Source organism: Cottoperca gobio, chromosome 13 (assembly GCF_900634415.1).
Source record: "Cottoperca gobio chromosome 13, fCotGob3.1, whole genome shotgun sequence".
NCBI classification, from domain to species: Eukaryota; Metazoa; Chordata; class Actinopteri; order Perciformes; family Bovichtidae; genus Cottoperca; species Cottoperca gobio.
The window spans coordinates 22752017-22774625 of record NC_041367.1 but is presented as its reverse complement, the minus strand read 5'-3'; the positions used below and the strand labels follow the sequence as shown (position 1 = coordinate 22774625).

At 40.6% G+C, this 22609-nt stretch overlaps 1 protein-coding gene across 4 annotated transcripts in view; it reads right to left on the bottom strand.

Moving 5' to 3' along the window:
- Nucleotides 1–22609, bottom strand: part of bcas3 (BCAS3 microtubule associated cell migration factor) — a 343002-nt gene that overhangs the window by 139879 nt on the left and 180514 nt on the right. Inside the window, exon 23 of one of the 4 annotated variants that reach the window (XM_029445841.1) lies at nt 3792–6049. The exons of the other annotated variants lie outside the window; for them this stretch is intronic. Within the exon in view, the coding sequence (XP_029301701.1) occupies nt 6039–6049 (11 nt within the window). The 3' untranslated portion in view covers nt 3792–6038. Of the gene's footprint in view, nt 1–3791; nt 6050–22609 lie in introns of those variants that run through there. 4 annotated transcript variants of the gene reach the window in all.

Sequence of the window (22609 nt, the reverse complement as noted above, 5' to 3'; positions counted from 1 at the left end):
AAGAAAGCCACTAGAGAAGTAGCCATGGCACCTGAGACCAGTTCAAGATGGTTCTGGTTGATGAGAACCTTCAGTTGGAACCTTTATGCAAGTAAAAACTAATTTAGTCTTCATTGCCCCACTCAGGTGAGGCAAACACCTAAGGGGCAAAACATTTGTGACCTTGAAATACCTGCTGAAGATGCAGAAGGGTTCCAAACAATGCAAATGCTCTGATCACCTTTCCACCAAGGAATATCACCAAGAGGAGAAACTTGCAACACTTTAAGTCTTAAGTAACTGCTGTAGTTTCTACCTGTCTATCTGCTGTTTGGTGCTCGGTGGGTAGTGTACAGTGGGTTTATCAAACCTTGCTGAAAACAGCTGCCTAATGCTTCTGGTAACAAGGGTGATGAGAATGTGATTGGGGGGCCAGAGAACCAAAACTATTAGCAAAACGAGGCTAAAAAGCTCTGTATAGCTGCAGAATTAGGTCTTACTATCTTACTGTCTCTGGGTTGGTCACCATGAGCAACACTCACATTACTCATACCATCCATTGTAAATGTAAAAAAAAACAATACTACTTAGTGCACTTTAAGTAAAAGCTAAATTCTTAAAAATAGAGAAACAAAATCCTGCAAACCCGAAGTGTTAGCAAAACACAAGGTCCACCGTCACCAACAAACACAACAATTGCACAAAAAAAACAACACACCTGTTCCGACCAATCATCTCTTACTTTCCTGTCCTCAAACAGTGGTCCCACTGCATGTGTTGATGAAAAATAGATTGGATGCTTGTTAGTGAAGGTGGGTAAAGGTGCCAATGCAGTATGCATATCATCCGGTGGCATGTTTGTGCTGATACACTATGTATGAGGCGGCCGGGCCTCATGCAACATTCAACAGGCCAGAGAGGCCGTAGGTGAGGCCAGCACAGCCTGCAGCCAAAAATGCCTGAACCTCCGTGTGCTTCACCTTGTGTGACAGAGCTCAAACTGAGTTTTGTCACAGCTGGCTGGTAGATCCACACATTCAGAAGCACAACTGGGAGGACACTTACGAAACTGCCTTTGTTAAAGATCATACGCATTGTTACAAACACAAACTCTTGCCTCGGCACAGTGGGGCTGCATCACATACAAAAGCTATTTTTGTACATATATCCTAAAACAAATGCACTCATATACACACACACTTTGATTAGGCAAATACTTTGTGCCTAGGCATGCCGTCTGGACTTTCACCTCAATTGTCCAATACACACACACACACACACACACACACACACACACACACACACACACACACGCACTACTCACTTTTTGTATTGGTCTGCCTTGGAATCGCATGGTAATACTTCATTATGGCAGCACTGTAATTTGGGGGAATGAGCACTTCAAACGAAACAGCAACCCACACACAAACACACAGGGTTACTGTAAATGTGTGTAACCAAGGGTTCTGCTGGGACCAGTATCAGTTTTTTTTCTGGATTCCCAGAACAGTCCAAAATACACCAGGACAGTAATCAGAGGCACACTGTGAGGTTATAATTGTTGGACTACAAAGTGGAGAGTAATGGTTGAAATTGCGAGAGGAGTGCAACGCCAACAAATATGAACTCAGGGACACAGGGTGTGAGCAGGGTTCAGGTTAAAAGGCCTGTAGGATACTAACAAACTGATGATAATAAAGAATATAAAGTGGTAAATCAATTTCTTACACGCATGTTGCACTACTACGTCACATTTGGTGGCTTCTGTTGTCAGCCAGAGCTAAGTAGTAGTAGTTAAAATTGGATGGTCTTTTTTATGCAGAAATCATTAAAGTTATGTCAGTAAATAAAAAGTTAGCTTCTAACTTGGATGGTGATATGAAGCACTCGTTTGTTTTTTCGGGAAAATGTTTTTGATTTTTGCCCAGTGCAGCTTTATACCATAAGTAAGCAGCATACGAACAATCTAACTCCCACTACTCAGCAAATCATACTAGCCTAAGGCTAACAGTCAGACTTGATACAATATGTTGACCAGGTAGCTTTGTATATTTGTAAATATGTTGCTACATTCTCTTGGTATGAATTTCTTGATTAATACTCTCTACTCTATATTAGTGGGATGACTTAAAACGTATAACTTTATCATCTTAAAGTGTATTACATTGTATTTAGCTCCACCTGCTATAGATTGTTCAAATTGTGATGTTGCAGATTGTCACCAGAGGTGTCATTGCTAATATAGATCATTTCGGCAGCTATTTGTCCAACAACAAATTCTCTATCTGTGGCATATTTCAGAACCTGCCTGGCAGCCCTGGAGTCCCTGTGAATGATCCAGTGATGCCCTTTCTTGGAATGCAACTTTAGCACCGGCGGGCAGGTTGGATTCAGGAATGAGGCTGTTTAAGAAGAAACTGACAATTCAAAGTCAAATTAATTGGAGATAAGGATGAAAAGTACGTAATATAATACTACCAGAGCTTGCTAATAGGCAGCACCTAAGAAATACTGAGACAATTAAATTACAGTAAAAAATCATATTAAAGTAATATATTATTTAAAAAAATTCAAAACACTGAAATAAATGGATACTTACTGTATGGGATCAATTAAGTGTACATGAGTATGTACGTGTGTGTGTGTGTGTGTGTGTGTGTGTGTGTGTGTGTGTGTGTGTGTGTGTGTGTGTGTACATCCTACAACCAGTTATTTATTTAGTTTAAACAAAGACCCCCTTCAAACACTCCTTCATCCATATGTTTAAATAATACAAAACACACATGCACACAAACACTATTCTTGGCTCCCATCGTGTGGACGCTGTCACACAAACACACTGCCGCAGGGGCCTACATGATGTGAGGTTGTCCTTTGTCCTCACACACAACACACAATTTTGGTGTAATGCTAAAATGAGCTGGAATTGAGAAAAGATGGTGTCGTGTGGGTGGCTGTATGCGTGTGAGTCCAGGCACATACTTAAAAACTCCCAGCTTAAGGTAAAACATAAACTGTTTAATGAAGAATTGAAAAGGGAACTTCCACTGAAAACAATACAAATGACTTACAGCATAGTTGTAAATGTACAGCAAGTACATTTAGGTTTTATACATTTACACAAACATACAACTTTAAAGACATTAACTGGTTATTACAGACATAATACAGTAATTGGACGTTTAAAACCATCAAACTAGACCTCATGGGTGTAGGGGTCTAAAATATAGGAATTTAATTTGGGACATATGTACAATAACAATAAGAGATGGTTAGGGGAGATTACTGAAGGTTATTGAAGAGCGCCCGATTGGTCACCTCTTCCCCTTTTTAATTAAAATACAGACTATTAAATCTGCCATGTACTTCTAGGCTGCATACTAACATTTTAGCCTAAAAGAGTGATAGTAGGCTCCATGCCAACCTCTGAAGTCATCAGATATCGGTCTGACGACAATTTAGATTCTGAGGGCAACGTCAAATATTTCTGAGGTTCCAGTGGATAGGGTGGACCAAGACCAAGACTTCCTCTTCAGTGCGCTGGTCATTGTTTACAGTCCGATTAGCAACTTGAGACGCGAGAACGGAGTTGGAGTTGAGAGACGATGCTAATTAAACGCTAAATTGACGGGTTCCGCTCAAACGGGATTGGTCGGCCTACAAACGGAAATATGCAGATATCTGTTTATAGAGATTAGCTCCATGCTAACATTTACATGAAAGCTAAAAGTAATATATATATATATATATATATATATATATATATATATATATATATATATATATATATATATATATAATTTAAACGGAACATACTCTAATACAATAAAAAAATCTTCATTTTGAAATGTTGAGGGTGTGTAACCTTTTTAATGACAATCATTGGATTGTGAAAAACAGGAAAACCTAAACATAGCATCCGTCTATATTTAAGTTAATCGTACTACAGTCGAATAAGACAAAAACTTGTATGTAATTATAAAATCCTCCAACAGGACAACTGACCTAAAACTTGTTTGTGCATTTCTTCAAAGACTACTGTCTGCATATTAATATGGGCAGTTTGAAGAGAACAACAAGGGGACACTGTAGGAGCCCATACACACACCACGTTGCTTGGTCCTCTGCATACACAAGTGCACTTCCTCCCTCATAATGTAACCCTCCTTCCCATCTCATCCTGAGCTGGATGTATAATACAGGCCTTATTCTGTACCTAAAGGGCAAATGCTGCTGAGTGTGTATTGAGTCTGTGCGAGTATCTCAATAGAAAAACTGTCCTGCGATAAAGAGACAGCTGAGCCCAGTGCACTTTGCTTCAATATCTCTTGTCTGAAGGCTGGGAGGACTGTGGAGCTGCTTCTTATGAGCAGCAAGTTTGGCTCTGGGAACCTAATGACTTCATCATATTACACTTTACTGGCTAAATAATTGGTATTGTGCATCCTTATAATACATATAATAAATATGTTGCCATGTTTCTTGTATAACTTTTTTAAATGTTTGGCACATCTTTCTCTTTGTTGCTACTTTCTGGTAGTCTTGGTATGACTTATCAATTGACTTCCTCAGACAGACCCAGTGGCCAATACGATCAAGTTCACCTGCTTGTTAACACCATTACAAACCTCCTTTAAACTGTCTCTTATGTGGCGGCAATTCAGTTACTGTTTTATTAAACATTGGAATGGGCAAGCTGTTGATCTAAGTAACTTTGAATGTGTTGCCAGAGGTGCTGGTCCCAGTCAAACCCCAGGATTGTTGTGCTCTACCATTTTTAAAGTTAAGATAATGGTGAGTCATGTGAACAGATTGCAATTGTTTCATCGTTTGAAACTTGTTTCTTGTCAAATTACTTTGTCTGGTCAATTCTAGAACTTTAAAAACCAAGTGAATCTCACAAAACATCGTCCAAGCCAGTTAAAAATATGGATGCAAAATGTGTTTTCCTCTTTTAGGACACAATCAAGTTTTCCCCAGTGAATCCCAACGAGGGATATACTCAACAAAGGGGTTTCTAGTTATGTGTACAAATGAAAATGTAAAGAAGAGTATTTATTGCAGCCTCAGTAATCCGGAGACATTTGAATTCACCGTTCAAATGTCAAAACAATGATGATGATGATGATGATGGCTAAATGTCTCTTCTTTTTCTGCCATTACTACCATTACCTTGCATGTTACCATGTATCAGGCCTGATACTCCACTTCAGCAGATTTAATCTATGTTCTGTTTGTGTTTTAATATAATTACACAAATACAAATTGTCCTGTCTTTGACACATTTTTTCTGATGACAACATTAGTATAATAATAAGGCTCAAATCAATTACTCTACATTAAATGACTGATTATATTTAAAATAAAAGTCAGTTGTCACAGTCACATAATGATCTTTGTCATAGACAGATGCGCAACAAAGACGGAAGGAAAAACTGAAGCAGGAAAGTTTGTGATACTTTCTGTCTTTGTTAATATGTTAGTCCAGTTCCCACCATCAAGCTTACGTGTAGCGAGCAGAGAAGATGAGTCAAACTCGTTCTGTAGCATGGACTAATAAATGGCACTCAGCATATGTTGCTGCCATGTAAGTAGCTAGTTATGCTAACGGCAAGAGGATGAGGCTGGGAATGTCATCCTCAAATCTGCACGACTGCTTTACCATTTAACAACCCTGCATTCTGTCAGAGTTAATGTTGTGACATCCAGCTTCTTCACAAGAGAATCTCAGGAACAGCGATTGAGTAAGAAATAAATATATTGACATCAAATTGGACTTGGTGTTCAGGTCGGCCACTTTCAAAAAGGCCATACCTGGACAACAATAAGACAGACAAACAGAAAGACAGACAAGTAGAAAGCTGGCCATCTTCTCTTCCTCCTTCTCCTCCTCTCGCCTGTCCTCTTCTCTCTCACACACCAATGATAAAACAATGATCGGGTAGTGAGGGAGAGGAGAAGAATGGATGGATGAAGGGGCAATGAAAATGATAGGCATGCTTGCAAGAAAATAAATAAATAATTGAAATGGTAATTTGGAGAGCGAGGAGCTTCCTTTTTTAGGAATAACCTGCAGGAGACAAACAGGAAATAAAAAGTATGGTTTTAAATCTGTGCCGGTAAAACATATGCGTGTGTTCTTTTGTTAGCATAATTAATTTTGCTCAGCATGCATATCCATGGTTGGAGAGGGCAGATGAGCGAGTGAGGCATGCAGTTTATCAGAGCACAGTGTGGCTGTGCATGGAGCCAGAGCGAGCCCTGAAGATGCTGATAGCTAGTGGTTTGAAGAAGTGATTCTCTGTGAATCCTCCAGCAGCAGGCAGCTGAATCAGGTACTGCTCACATCAATACAAACTCAATTGTCAGAGCTCTGGGACAAAATGATTAAACTGTGAGAGTTCATGTTTTCTTTCCAACTTCTTTAAGAGCAAGCAGAGGATATACAACTTTCCTCTGGCTTCTTTATTCAAGATGCGTAAATGAGTATTTATTGCTACTATATTTCAGGGTATAGAAAATGCTAAACTAGCCTTTTTATCACATGTGTATATTATATTCAGTCATCTTAACATGTTGGCATCATATTCTTCTGTCATTCAAATCAAACCATTTTGGATTTAATATTTTATATTGTGTTGTCAGGAAGTCAGGCCATGGAGATAAAAGTTCTGATCGTTTAAAATGTTATTATTTAGGCACCAAGAATGAGAATCCAAGAAATCATTATTTTCCAACTTGTTTTGCTGACTTCACCTCAGAACTGTCGTATCATGTGTGGAAGGAGTCAACGTGGTGATAATTAGCCATAGGTGAAGCGTTGATGCCAAAAATGTCACTGTCTCACATCAAGATTGAGAATCAGCAACATTGCATCATCCATGTGCAAAAAAGGGCTTCAGAAATGTGGCAACTCAGTTTATCAACGAGACAGTCCCCTCTCTGGTCATGACCTTGGCGTATCAATATACAGTTCGGTGACAAAGAATATTACTAATGAAGAATGAGTTCTGGCAGCGCTGCAGACAGCTGTAAGGCAACAGCGCAGACTGGGAAAACACAACCCCCTCATTTAGTCTGTTGGAATTGTAAAGCAGCTAACACACGCAGGAGCAATTGTGGCTCTGTGTGTGTGTGTGTGTGTGTGTGTGTGTGTGTGTGTGTGTGTGTGTGTGTGTCTGTATAAGTGTGCATCTTGGCGTTGTGTGTTTCATGTGCGTTAGTGTAATGGGTACCGTGTGCTTGCTGAGGTCTTGTTTGCCCATCTTAAGTCAATTAAAAGGAAATAAGGCGGCTCTGACCGGCCCGTGAACCAGCTCCCTCAGCTGAGAGCATGTCTGCACCAAACACACACTCCCACCAGCTAACACAGGCTGATAATGCTCCACAACCGGCAATCGACCCCGTGCCCTGCTGTGTGAGAAACAATGGCTCTGAGGATCTGCGAGTGTGTGTGTGTGTCTGTGTTTAGTACGGCATGTCTGACAAAGCTTCAGCGGGAAACTGTTAAAGACAACATCAGACACACATACAAACATTCCATTTGTTTCTGGAGAGGAAAGCCAAATAGCACATTTGTTTTCCTACAGACACAAATACCAACACAAATGCATTCACACAGTTACACTGCACCATGCTAATAAAAAGTTAGCCAAAGTGTTGATGACACCATCATTAAAGTGAGGCAAGTCACCATGCCTCAAAGCTTCCACTGCCATAAAACATCACTAGAACAGAATGTCCTACTATTAAAATGATCTGCATTTGACCTATTACCTTCAACAACTCAGCTCTCTGGTAACTGAGCACTATTTGACTGATCAACACACATTGTTGGTCCTAATTTGGATTATTACAAACCTTTTAAGGTTTTCTTCTCAGGACCTCTGGTAGGCCTATTTTTAACTTTGGTTACATGGTTCTGGTTTTACAGGGTACGTTATGTGAATTTCTAAAATTTGCGCAAATTGAATTGATTTTAAAAACATGGTAAATGAATTCATCCAATTGTACTCCCACAGAAGGACCAGAAATATTCTGAAAATATTTCCAATAACACATGTTCAAAGAAACAGCAATTAAAAAATGTTTTGTGATGATAACACAAAGGTCTCTATAGACATCATGCCTCGTAGGACAGTGACATAGCGTAGCTGCTGTCATGCCAGAATCGGAGCCAGGCGGTGGGCAACGGAACCGGGTTACTAATATTAGCATAATTGTGAGCCATAATTTAATTTAGATTTTTTTGTTTTTAAAACCTCACTTCTCAGCATATCTAATTTTGTAATAAAATATTAATCATTTATAACTCTATATTACATCATATTACAACATATAGCAATTGTTAAGTCTTAAGGATGAAATGAAAACATAAAATATTTTGTACAAAATCTTATAAATAAATAAACAGTGATTGGGATGTCTCCCATGTTTCCCTCAGGCACTGAAGAAAAGTATTTTCCTAGTCTGCTTATCAGCCATAAGCCACCTGCTGTCACTATAGAAACTTGTTGCTGGACACACCGTGACACAGGATATGTGTAAATCAGACGAGGACTACTTTGTCGGGCCTTTGACTAATATGAACCTTCCTTAAATCAAGTCAACATGTTCAGTGATCACATTCTCTGCTCTCCCACTGTGCAGCATGATAAGTACCACGTCCTAATGCATCGGCTCTATCCCATGACAATCCCAGAGCTGTTCTTGTAGAGGTGAGGGACCACTTAATCCTCTATCCCCAAACCCAGCTCATAATAAACAGGCTACATTTAATCCACAACACAGAGGAGCAAGGGTTAAGACTTTCTCGCTTGCCATGCCAATGTTCTCCCTTTCACTCGCTCTTGCATTCTATCCCTTTGTAAGCGTTATTATAATACTGCTATTGTAAAATCACTGGATTAAAAAACTGGACCAGCAATCTGCATTAGGTTAGAGGAAATGAATCACTACTGCTGCAGAAAATACAATACTAGTAGTTTATTAAACAGATGCAAAAATAAAATGCAAAAATAAAAGGGGCTGAAAAAACGAGTGATACATCCAGAGTACGTCACATTCATTTGCTTTATGAATTCTGATTTCCTTCTGTATCTGGATACATGCACGACACTGTGTCCTGAAAAGCAGGAGAAAGGATTAACTCCTTCAAATGGAAAAAAGGGAATATTACAAATTAACACTTTGTGACTCATCGAGGTTGTGATATTTACTCTTTCTTAATCTTTCTGCCCTGGTTCCAGATGGATTTAGCGTACTTTCTTCAAATTTGCAAAGTTTTAAAATGTATTGATATTATGATTCTGCTTATAGATTCAAGGTCTTATTGCATCTTGGTTTAAGCAAAAATAAAACGCATACAAATGTAAAACTATATAAATATTATCTTATAGCACTGAACACTCTACAAGGAGTGATTCCCGGGCATTACAACTACAACTGGGAACATTAAATAAATACTCCTTTCTTTGACGTTGCTGCAGAAAGAAGAACGATAGAACGATATATTTACTACAAAGAATGTACAGAGGTCTTGTTGCAGTTTCAAGCTTACGGTTCCACTTCCAAACCGCCACCAGGAGCAGGTAGAGATGTCAGGAAACAACTGCTGACAAACACCTGCTGAACCAGCAGATATCACAGGTGCATCAAGTAGGATGATGATGATGATGTCAAAGTAAGAACATCAGCACATATCCAACACCTAAAGTTCTCAACAACATGTCAACAATTTTACTTCCTTAGAAGCTTTTCGTTCACTGTTCAACTGCTCATTTGCTGATGGCGAATGTTGGGATGTCCCACTATTTATTTGGTCATTTTCTATATTGTCTGTAGCTGAATGTCTTTTTAAATGAGTTGTTGTAATTGCCTTTCCATGTCTTTTGTCATATCCAAGATCTTTCCCAAACATTAACAATAATGTAGTTGCCTTGCACAGATATTGTAGAAATACTAATGTTGGCAATGAAAGGTAAAACACGTTGTCATTGCAGAATCATCCAACGTCAATGGTCTGTCTGTTGAAATCCTTCTATGAATACCAACTGATACCAGCAGATCCCAAGCCTACAGTTTAAACTGCAAACAAACTGACAGCAGGGATGTAATGGGAAAAAGGAAAGACACTTAATTTAGTGTTGCAGTCTGTATACTGCAGATGGGGGAGTTTTAAGTGGCAATGCAGAAACTTGTGCACAGATATAAAGAGCACTTTATTAATGTCGATGGGAAATGGCAGTATTCTTGAAACAAACTAGTAGGAATAATGTGGCATCAATATGTCTACAGGCAAAAGTGTTTCTACCTGAAATGCTAAGCTGTATTGAAGGTTAAAGGTCGTCAGAGCTTCCTCCTGGCTGCATCCCACTGCCTTCTCTTTCCAAGAGCTGTGTGTCTTTGTAGTCTCAGCTAAATGAATTGTACAAATGGGGAAAAAGACGCACACTTTGATATAATCTCTCCTCAAAGGCTCTAGGTGTTGAACTCAGTGCAACACCCAAAGGTGAGCTTGAGAGAAAAGGTCTAGAAAAGATCCTGCCCACTTTTACACCTCTGCACAGCTGGCCAATCACGGCGTCAAGACGCTGTGCTTATTGGATCGGCTGTTTCGGAAAGGGTGGGTGTGGGGGGGGGGGGGTCAGATGATGTTCAATGATCCCATAAGCACTTTATTTTAAGCATACTCTTAAACTTCTGAGTCAGCAGATATCTAAAGCAGGTGTTGTAAGTACCACAACAATTCCAGAGAGTGTTAATAATCAATTATTTTAAGGAGAACAAGCAAGGACAGTGCAAAAGTGTGCACAAGCTGAAACTCTGCCGCCTACCTGATGGGAGAAGTTGGCAGCTAAAAATTTGGGCAGACAAAGAAAGCCCTTTTATATACTCAACAGACAGCTCCTCCCTCACTTTATACGGAGATTTAACTTTGGTGTTGGAACTGATGACAGGAGTTGGTAGGGGGAGAGGAGGAGGCAGAAACAGAGAAATGGATGCTCAAAAGCCCACTTGATGAGTTGCATATGCAATGTTGGCACATCAGTATCCGTACAGCCATGTGCACAAGCGCCTGTCGATTCAGTTTGCTATCCTGCATTCCTACATGCCACAGCACCCCAGGATATGGCCATATGCCATTGGCTTTGCCCGTTGATTAACACCGCTCCAGCCTCGCATGACAGCTCACAACGCAGACACACTCAACACAGTAGTTCCGACAGATGGGTGAAAAGGTGGGCCATGTCATGTGTGAAGTGAACAGAGGGCAGGGGGGTGTTAGCAATTATGGTGAAACAGACTGCAAAGAGAGACAGACACGTGTGTGTTTGTGTGTGTCTGTACAACAAAAAAGGTGCACATGTACAGAAATACAAGCAGAGCGTCAACCAAAACAACCCTGCACTGCAGATTGAAGAGCCATTTAGGCTTTAATGGATCTGCATGTGTGTATGGACTCCTGCTATATAGCCTCTATCGTTCCTAAGAAACACACAATGCATGTGTAAGATCCAAACGTTGACTTAACTGCTGAATACCCCTTCTACTGTACACAACAAAGACAGAATCTTCTCCAAACCAGCTGGAGGGAACACACAATTATGGTGCATAAAGACATGCCACAGTGTAATCTCTGAAGAGCAACATTTGCATTGGTTGACAATGACAGTTCTTGAACAGCATGTACAATGTATTCCGCAAGATAGAGAGAGTTGCTCTTAAATCAAGACTGGAGTCAGGAATAATGACCAGTAGCCAGTGGTTTCCGTTGATATGCAATAACCTTGTATTTTGCAAATGTTCATGATAAAAATGACTATAGACTATAAGACTATAAGAATTCAGGGTCCCTCAGCAAGTTATTCTTGGACAACCCTGTGGAATTAAAATGTTTTAACAATGTTCAATGTATGTGGAATCTGATAACAATAATACAAATAAAAAACAATAATCATACATTTAAAAAATGCAGTTTAGACTTATCCTGCATGAAATACTGAATCTGGATGCCACTGGCTGGCTGATATCCACATTTTACCATTATATTATTAGTCATATATTATGTGGATCAGGGCCTTGGTTAGAGGGGCATGGGACACCTTTAAAGGGGCATGGGACACCTTTAAAGGTGCAATGTGTAGTACCGAGCCACCTGCTCCAAAGATATAGGGGGCAGCATTTCATCTCTAATATTGATAGAATCATCAGTTTAAACAAACAAAAAAAGCCTACTACTAACTGACAGCAGGGTAAGAATATACACAATTCTAATTAATGCTGAAACTCTGAGACCCGGTCAGAATAACAGCCATGTGTGACGCTGACCTAAAGTTTACTTTACCCATCTGTGTGTGTACTGTGGCACTGATCGGGGGCTGTACAGACTGTGTAACGTTATGTTAGTTTGTTTATTGGACTACATTTAAAGTAGCAGAAACTAGGAAAACGATATGAACTCTCGTCCTCCTCGAGACCAGGAGAGAAGCTCGCCGGGGGAGGAGAGTGCTCAGCAGCCACGGGAGACGGGGCCCCAGTCCCCCCAGCATAAGCCCCCGCACTGAGAGTCACAGCGACCGCAACAACAGAAAGTTTGCAGGTCCCCCAAAATTAGACCCCCGGTGCCAAGGCTGTATGCGAGCTTGGTTCACTGCTAACTGCTTACTGAAGCTCCGTCCGTGCCCCGGAAATGTTAAACGCTCTACTCGCCCCCCGGCGGCGGTGAGTCTTTTTCTCATTTCTGCCACTTTGAATTTAATCTAATACACAAAGTAGAAAACAGACACGGAACATGGCTGTATTACTGACAAGCCAGTCGTGTCAGCTCTACAGCGCTACAGTGACTCACTATCACCTCTAGAGGAACAAGTGGTATTACAGTCTGGACGGAGCGCAGCTAGCTGTTAGCATGCTAACTTCAGTAGATATCTCTGCAACACAACACAGAGACGTCTTTAATATAACGTCATCACTGTTACCTCTTCACACTGTTGATATTGTTAGTTAATTTTTTTTTATGTATCTTCACATCGCACCTTGAATGGTCACCGTTTGTATATGTGTGAGACGCATGACTGTGCAGAACTTTGTGTGTCTCTTGTTTCCCAGCATGTGATGGAGCTGATAGCCTTACACATGTAGTTTGGAAATAAATCTCTCAGACCTAAATAATAATAATAATAATTAAAAATATTGGCTTCAGCAGTAGAATTATATTTATAATACTATACTGATAATAAAATTATAATAATATACTGGGTACTGAACTTCCAATACATATTATGTATCAACCTAAATGTCAAAAATGACCAAAAAATAAGTATCATTTTCTTATTGAAAATTGGGTATCATTGCAGCGCTAGTATTGAAAAGAAAACTAGCCAACTAAGAAGGGATAATCAACTCCTGACAAAACATTGATGCAGACAATAGGGCTAGGCTGTAGAGCATGATCAACATGTAACTGCCTATATACTGTAATAGCTGTCTGATTACAAGTCAGTTTAAAATGAGTTTACAAAATGTATATGTTCTCATCTGCAAAGATGATATAACATGTTGTCATATCATTCATATCCAAGCATCATATCTAATCAGCTTGAGTCCTTTCAGTGGAGAATTTAAGCAAGTAAGTATTTCTTTTGAAGTATGAATGAAACCATTATATTATTTCTCTAGTTTTTTGTGAGTGTTCCCTCGTCTGTATCAAGGGTATAGTGTGGATCGTAGAGCTCTTTGAAGTACATTTGTAATACAATTGACTTGACCATACATTTAAGTACTTAAGTGAGAATTATTTTTTGCTTGTTTTATTTATTTTATTGACACATTTTTAAGAAATTACAACCAATGAAACTATCCGATATTATAATATATGTGGAATCAAACTGAGTCGTGAGAGGCGATATCAACCAGGATGTATTTCTAGAATGCATTTAAAGACTTAACTTGTAAGTCAGGAGGAACAGAAGAAGCAGTTGCTGAATGTGTATAGTAATGGAGTGTGGGAGAGGGTGGAGAGTGAAAGTGAAAGTGGTGTTGTCCTGAGCCATGTAACAGAGATAAAGACACACAGAGGTTTTAGCTCCACACAGGAGATTGACCTCATTACTGGCAACAAGCTCTCTCACACACACACACACACTCACACACACACACACACACACACACACACACACACACACACACACACAGCAGAGATGTAGATACTTGGAAAAATATAGATAGGCTTGACCAGAATTCTAACTGTGAATGACTCACTCTATAAAAAGGAGTGCGTGCAGGCGTGCGTGCCTGCGTGTGTGTGTGTGTGTAGTGAACCGGGAACACCCCAACCTTGATCAGAAGCGGAGAAAAAGAGCGCTGCCCCCTCCGCTCTCACATTCATCAAGAGTGTGTGTTTGATCTCTCAGCCACATCACACATGTGCCCTCCAATCAACCACTGCTGCCTCTAAGGCCCCCTTTGGCCTGCCTACATACAAATACACACACACACACACACCACACTCACACACACACACCACACTCACACACACACACACCACACTCACACACACAGGAGGGAACGTCCCACACAGAACCCATTAGGACTTTTGATTAAATTTGAGTATAGCTCATGTATAAAGGCCATGGCCAGTGTATGTGTGTCTGTGTGTGTGTGCAAAGAAAGCAAAAATGTCTGTAAAGCCTTTTAACCTTTGTAATATAGATCCTAACTGCTGCCAAGAAGAGGCCTAGAAGGGCTCCATAACACTTCATAACTCTGACTTAAATGAAACAACTACAACTCTATAGCCATTAATGACACACAGACAGTGTCTTTAGAAGTTGGCGAGGCTACCAAGGTCATTAGGTTTATTTCCATTGGTAAAATCGTTATTTTGGCGGCCACAATCTGCCCGGCGACACTCAGGTTTGTTGGGAATAAACAAATATGATTGGAGGAGAGTCCCCCACATTAACAAATCCCTGCAGTAAGTGAGGGAGACAAAGAGAGAGACATTAGGAGCAACTAAAACCAAACCAAAATATGTCATTTTTCAGGAAAGAGCAACAACTGTGCAAAGTAATAAAGAAAACAGTTCAGTGTAGGAGAAGCACGGTATAATATCATTAACGATAAGTCAATTCCATTTAGGTATGTATGCCAGTGTGCACAATAGCAGGGTCCCATAACCGGTACACCTAAATGTAATGCAGCTTTTATTTATGAAATGAATCACACCTGTGGATTTCCCACAATTTACAGTTACAGAGTCCTCCCTCCGCCCAAGTACTGGCGTCTAAACTTAGACAAATAAAACCAAAACTATCTGCAGGGCCGGTACCACTAAGTGAGAGAATAAGTCCCCATATTTTTTGGTTAGGAGACAAAACAAAACAAGGGGTGATGGAGAAGAGATGGATAGCTTAAACAATTAGTCAGAAAATGAATAACAAATGAATCATCATATTTCAAGAAACAACCCTCCATGACTTGCAACAAAGGTCATCTGGAGTATTTTTAAAGCATCTTAAACCCCTTTGCTACCTGGACACCTCTTTTTTGTAATTTGGATGAACTAGCCCTTAAAAAAAGATTACTCTTGTGTAATGCTTGTGTAATGTTTACCAGTATCCCACACAACTGACCCTTTGTGGTATCTGCTATTTACTCTTCAGTTCACTTGCGATAAGGATAATTCCTGTTACCACTTCATCAGATTTAAAAATGTAAATACTAAATAATAGTAACACTTGTACATCTACACTAGATGATTGTGTCATTCCTTGAGGTTTTCCTTGTTCAGGTGTCATCAATGAGCAATATAAACTGATTTTATCTTTGTCAATACAGAATAAATGATGTCCATTCTGTACCAAAATCACCTCTTTCCTCTCAATCTGCGCTTTTATCTTTTAAAATGTTTTATTACCTCCGCCAAGAAAGAACCTCATGTGCTGTCGGAATAATTGGAAAAATGACTTCCCGACTGGGAGAATTAACCTGAATGCCCCCTCAAGCCGGAACGACAACTCAGAAAACAGCTATCAACGTGTTGCTTAAACACTCTAAGCAATAAAATACAACAAACCTTCTTTGTAGCGTCCATGTTGTTTCCACATTATGACGTAAAGCTTGTGAACACACCAAAGTCGGAAGAAGGACTTCCCAACTCGGGAATTGGGAACATGTGCGGAGCACGCGAATGCACCATCAGCCCTGGCGGCGGTCTCTCTGATTCTAGTTCTATATAATTCAGTCGAGTCTTTACCCTGAATACGTAAATAATGCCAAAATTCGGCCTCCATGTCTACCTAGCTGACATCAAATGACTAATCCACAGCACACTGTTTCATTTTTGTAAAGACAGGGTGGAGAGGGGTGGGGGGGTCAGGTATCCACAAATAAAAAGGTTCATGTTGGAGCCTTGAGATGAGATGAGCCCTTCTCCTGAACTTGTGCTGCTGGCGCATGGAACAAGGAGAGAAATGACCTGCTTCCTGTCCAATTCATGTGGTTCAGAAATGTCCAGCACATATAAATAAGCTAATTGTGGCTTTTTGATGCCGACCCTTTTGCAGTGTGCGTGTGTTTTCCTTGTGTATTATTCTTCTGAGCTCATAACGCATTTCTTGTAGTCGTTAGTTGGGGTTAGATAAAGGCAAACAAATCCAAGAAGAGTGGAAAGGCAGGGTATTAATTATAATAAATGGAGAAAGATGTGTTCTGTCCCTTAAAGGTTACAGAAACAATACATGTGCAGCAGACATGAAAAGCTCAATTATACAAAAAAGTATATTTTTGCGTATTCATTTACTATTCCAACTTTCTGATCATATATCAACCCAGTGTGTATAACTATCAGACCGACTGCACCACACACACAATCATGCTGCTTCCGCATCAGACAGGAACCTATTGGAGATTGGACTAGTTTTCCCAGCTTAGCACTCCCACAGCAGATGTCCAATCATCCTAATATAACAGCATGAACAGAACAACACAGTGGCTAAGGCCTCAGATTAAAACTATCTGCATCCCAGAGGATAAAGCACAGCGGCTACGAAACAAACTATTAGGAGCAAGATGAGGTGAGATTTAGTGAAGTGTAGCACTGCAAAACAAGTTATACAGCTGGCACCTACACAAGTAGACAAGAAGCATGTGACAACATTAGTAAAAGAACACAATATAATCTTAATGATTTATTATGGATCCACTCTTGCATCCTGCATGCATAATAATTCCAAAAGTATGATTCTAAAAGATTCAAATATATATTACAATGACAGAGGAAGGTCCTCCGAGTTTAGGCCAACTGGAAGTGAATCAGAGAGTCGTTTTCAAATGACACATAAAAAGCCTTGAAAACAACTTTGTCAATGTCGTCGTCTTTTTGCTTGGGTATACCATGGGAACCAAAGGATTACAGTCTATGTCTTAGTGTGTGTGGACCATGACAGTGAAGCAGTACATTACAATACTTACTGACCGTGTGCAATTGCAGTTGTTATACTAATAATTATGACACATGAGCCACTGTTTAGTGTTGAAGTTTTTCAGAATAACTCAGGAGACATTTCCCATTGTACCGAACATGTACACGAGTGCTATCGCCAAACCATGGTACATTTTGAACCTTGGTATTTGCACGACTGTACTAAGTTCTGAATGGAGCCAGAGCCATGATATTTACTTTAGTCTAAAACTCGCTCATGTTGGACAGCAGGGGGATTCTATTTCACAGATTTTTACTATTTTAACACTTCCATAAACACTGCTCTACAGAACTGCCCTAGTCTCCCTTTGTTAACTGCTTGACAGTGATTGGTTTTCTACAGTCAAAGGTACGTTTGTGTAAAGTGAGGTCATTTTAGATTGTTGCAAAAACTCATACGCGTTTGAGGGGAAAAGTTTTAATCAAAACCAAAAGTACGGCAAATCCAATTCCAGCTCTACTGTATGTAACATCAGCTATCTTGTATCTGCCGTGTTCGCTTCAAGGCTCAATATGCAATTGACAGTTGTGTCGAATGCAAAGCAAAATGACTGCAGCTAAAGAGAAACATTATCTTTTCCTCCTCCTCCTCTTGTTCGGTCTCTGACCTTCTGCAAGGAAGGATCATCCCACCGTCTGGCACAGTTTGCCACAGAAGCAGGATTTATGAAGGGGAAATTGCAACTGGCAAATGGGTAGGGTGGAAAAAAAGGCCCCCCGGGGCAGAAAGGGAGGGATGGAGGGACAAAGGCAAATATTTGACAGGGACACGGAAGGACTAATAGTTGGATTTGACCTCCTGGTGAACCTTCATTGTCTTTGGAAGGCAGGAGAGTCTATGATGAGAAAGCCTCTTACCCCCAACAAATAGGTAATGAGTGGTAATGAGAGACAATGAGTAAGAGGGGGAGAGAAAGGGGAGGGGTGGAAGACGTAGATAATGTAAGCCAGACGCAGACAGAGAAATTACAGAGAAACAGAGAGGGGGAGAGAGAGTGTGAGAGAGAGAGAGAGAGAGTGTGAGGGGGAGAGAGAGTGTGAAAGAGTGTGAGAGAGAGAGAGAGAGAGAGAGAGAGAGTGAGAGGGGGAGAGAGAGTGAGAGGGGGAGAGAGAGTGTGAGAGGGGGGAGAGAGAGTGTGAGAGGAGAGAGAGAGTGTGAGGGGGAGAGAAAGTGTGACAGAGGGGGCGAGAGAGAGAGAGAGAGAGAGAGAGGAGAGAGAAGGGGAGAGAGAGTGTGAGAGAGGGGGCGAGAGAATGTGAGAAGGGGGCAGAGAGTAGAAGGGAGGGAGAAGAGACGAGGGGGCGAGGATAGAGATGTGAGAGAGAGGGGAGAGTGAGAGAGAGAGAGAAGGGGGGAGGAGGTGTGAGAGGATGGGGGGAGTCAGGGGGGGGAGAAGAGTCGAGATGTGAGAGAGGGGATAGAGCTCGGGAGGGAGAGAGCCGTTGCTCTCTGGAGGAGAAGAGAGAGTCGCGCCTCCCTCTTTCGCTGTTCTGTGTGAGAGGGGGAGTGAGAGAGGCCCGAGCGTTGTGGGGGGAGAGCTGAGGATCCTCTGATCGAGAGAGTCTCTCTTGCCCTAGAGTGTGAGAGAGGGAGCTGAGAGGGGTGAGAGGCTCTCGAGAGAGAGATCTCAGAGTCGAGAGAGAGAGATCCTCTCTCTCTCGAAGAGGAGGAGAGAGCTCTCTGAGCGCGAGAGAGAGAGAGAGAGAGAGAGGGGGGCGAGAGAGAGAGGGGAGAGAGAGTGTGAGAGAGAGAGACAGAGAGAGACACACAGACAGACAGACAGAGAGAAACAGAGAGACAGAGACATAAATCGAGAGAGAGAGAGAGACAGAGACAGAGAGAGAGACAGAGACAGAGACAGAGAGAGAGACAGAGACAGAGAGAGAGAGAGAGACAGAGACAGAGACAGAGACAGAGAGAGAGAGAGAGAGAGAGACAGAGAGAGAGACAGAGACAGAGAGAGAGACAGAGAGAGAGACAGAGACAGAGACAGAGACAGAGAGAGAGAGAGAGACAGAGAGAGAGAGACAGAGACAGAGAGAGAGAGAGAGAGACAGAGAGAGAGAGAGAGAGCAGCTGCAGCTGCAGCAGGGCTGAAAGTGAAGCTGAGAAGGTGCCGGGCTGCAGAGGGAGCATCCAGGGAGTTGGGTGACGAGAAACACTGTCCGTTTGTGGCCACTGATAATACTTTCCATTCTAGCTGGCTCTATGTGGGGGTCTGTGTGTGCGTCTGCGTGTGTGTGCGTGTGTGCGTCTGCGTGTGTGTGCGTGTGTGTGTGTGTTTGAAGGTCCTGTGTGAGCTGCTGATTCCCCTGATTGCAGGCTGGCGCCCTGCTGGCGAGCCCCCGTGCACTGAAATTAAATCCACTCTACTCCGTTATAAATTATAATGCTTTACAAACAACACAGGGGGGAACGTAAGGAGGGAGAATGGTGTCAGAGAGGAAGAAGGGGTAAAGAAGGACTGTAGGTGTAAGGAGTAAAAAATGTGCAAACAAAAGGAAATAAACAGAAGAATATGGTTACTTAAATAGAAAAGAAACAACAGCTTTTTAGTGTTAACCAAATTGAGAATTAAAGACCTAACTACAATAAAACACAGCTGGCAAAACCACCCTTTTAAGCAATTAAACACAGCTAAACAATAAAAAAAGGAAGGTCACGAAATAGACAGAATTGCACTTAAACCGAAGTCTTGGGTTAATCAGTCAATTAACCAACCTTAAATTTGGATTACGTTCTTGTAAAATGTGAAAGAAGACGGAAAATAAAAAGCTGTTGTGAAAATAAATGAAACCGGATGAGAGACAGATACAGCAGGGATGTGAGTGGAGATAAAAAAGTGAAAGAAAGGCTCTGATACTGTCGGGTGGGTGAGGAGGGTAATGAAAGCCTCAGCTAAATGGACCTTGTGGTGCCAGAGAGACAGAATGCCTTGCAGCTAGACTGGCACCATTTAACCCGGTCGGAGCTGTGGAACACAACAGAGAGCTGATCTAAAGTGTGCTAAACAGTCCAACCTGCAGCTTGTGTGGAGCATCATAACCTTGTAACATGGTGCCAGCCAGGCTCCTCCAAGGGAAATGGGGAAGAGATGAAGAGACGATGATAGTAGGTGTCACCACTCCTCAGCTGGGTGGATGCTGATATTTATGTTTCATGGTATTACATATAGTGCCAAGACTGTTGATAATCGAATAGTTATTTTCTTTCACACTTTCAAGTTCAAACCTTCTCTGGTTGCAGTTTTTAAATGTCAAATCTGAGGATGAAAGTCATTGCCAGGATCATTTTAGTGCAGAACTGAGAATTACTATATTGATAATATGTCCGTTATCAAGCTAAAGTGCAGATCCAGCTTCTCACATGTGAGGTGTTGCTGCTGTTTTGTTTTATAGCATACACTTTTACAGTGCAAATGATTCAAACGTCAAAAGTACAATCCTGTCTGTAATCTGTGGTGTGACACTGTATTTAAGGAGTATCAAAACACTTAGCAACACATTCATGCAGTTTTGTACTAAATCCAGTCAAAATGTCTTCCCACATTAAACCAGTTCAATGATGGATTATCATTTCATTCAGAGCAGCATTGTGAACATTATGCAATCTAATACAATAATCCTCCAACAAATGTTTCCTTTTCAAAAGATTGTAATGTTGAGTTTTAGTTTACTGCCAGAGAGGTGTTACTTTAATCTATGGTCTGTCTTCACGTATTAGAATTAAACATATAGAATTGAATTATATTGTATAGTGTTCATATGTAGTATCTGGATATAATGACATGAATACATTTCAGTATACTTCTTTTCAATATAATAAAGCCAATGATGACAATTAGAATCCATGTGTTCATGATATTGTATCCACATACTGTATCTAATCAAACTAACCATGGCAGCCCGGTCACTGCGACACCTCTCCGTTACTGCAGGAGCGTCGGTCCTGTTTGTGCATGTGTGTGTATTTCGGGCCTATGTTTGTAATGTGCAACAAAAAAGAAAACAGCAGAAAGATGAATTTCCCCTCGAGGGACTAATAAAGTATGTCTTCTTCTTGTCCTAGTTGTAGCTCTAACTGGCAGACTGTTTGAGGATAGAAGACATTTCCCTCCCAGCAGGGAGTTAAGGTCATGTGAGGCCATCAACACTGTCTGCCAATCAAAACTGAGACGCAGACGTTTTACACAACACTCACTTCCGCCTAAACACAAATATGTTTTGTTTTTAATCTGTAAGCATGACCTTTCCCTAAGCTTAGTGTTTTATTTCCTAAACTTAGACATATCTTTACCAAAGTTACACTGCAGGTCTAACCAAGTGTAATGCACTTCAAAATGTCTTGTTGTTTAGTATAAACTGGTTATCTGGTGCTTTTATAAAGAAAGATGCTTTTACTGAATTCAAGCAAATGTCTTGACGAGCAACTTTGTCTATACTTGAGTTATTTTTAACTACATAAGAGGGACATGTCTGTAAAACATCCACTTCATGAGTACGAGTCACAAACATGCATCAGCTCGATGGTTAACATGGGTTCTTTTCCCTGCTGGTATAGATAGCAAAACATTGGAAGTCATAAGATGAATCGTTACTTAAAACATGAATTATCAAATTATTTTAAATGTGTAATTCAATGTAGAGAAATCTAAGAAATCTAAACAACCATTTCTGCATGAATTGTGAAAGAGTATTCAAAATATACTTGAAGTACCAAAAGTAAAAATACTCTGCACAGCAGTCCATATCAGAATAATACTAAACTATTGGAGTATAATTAATGATTAATGTGTTCATCACTTTAATGTTGCAGCTGGTAAAGGGAGCTTTTATTTGCACTGTATATACTGCCGGGGAACTTCACCAAGGGATGAATTAAGTTTATCTTAATGTATAATAATACACATTAAATCCTTTGTTGATTATATGTTGCATTATTAATCTGAGTCTTCAAAGTAACTAAATGTAATAAATACATGTAGTGGAGTAAAAAGTGAAATATTTGCCTGTGAGATGGAATAGAAGTACAAAGTAGCAGCAAATGCACATTTTCAACTTAAGCACGACGATGGGTTGTGTAAGAATGAAGCAAACTAACCAGTCTCAGACAAATGACCTTAAACCTTTTGAAAATAACTTAAA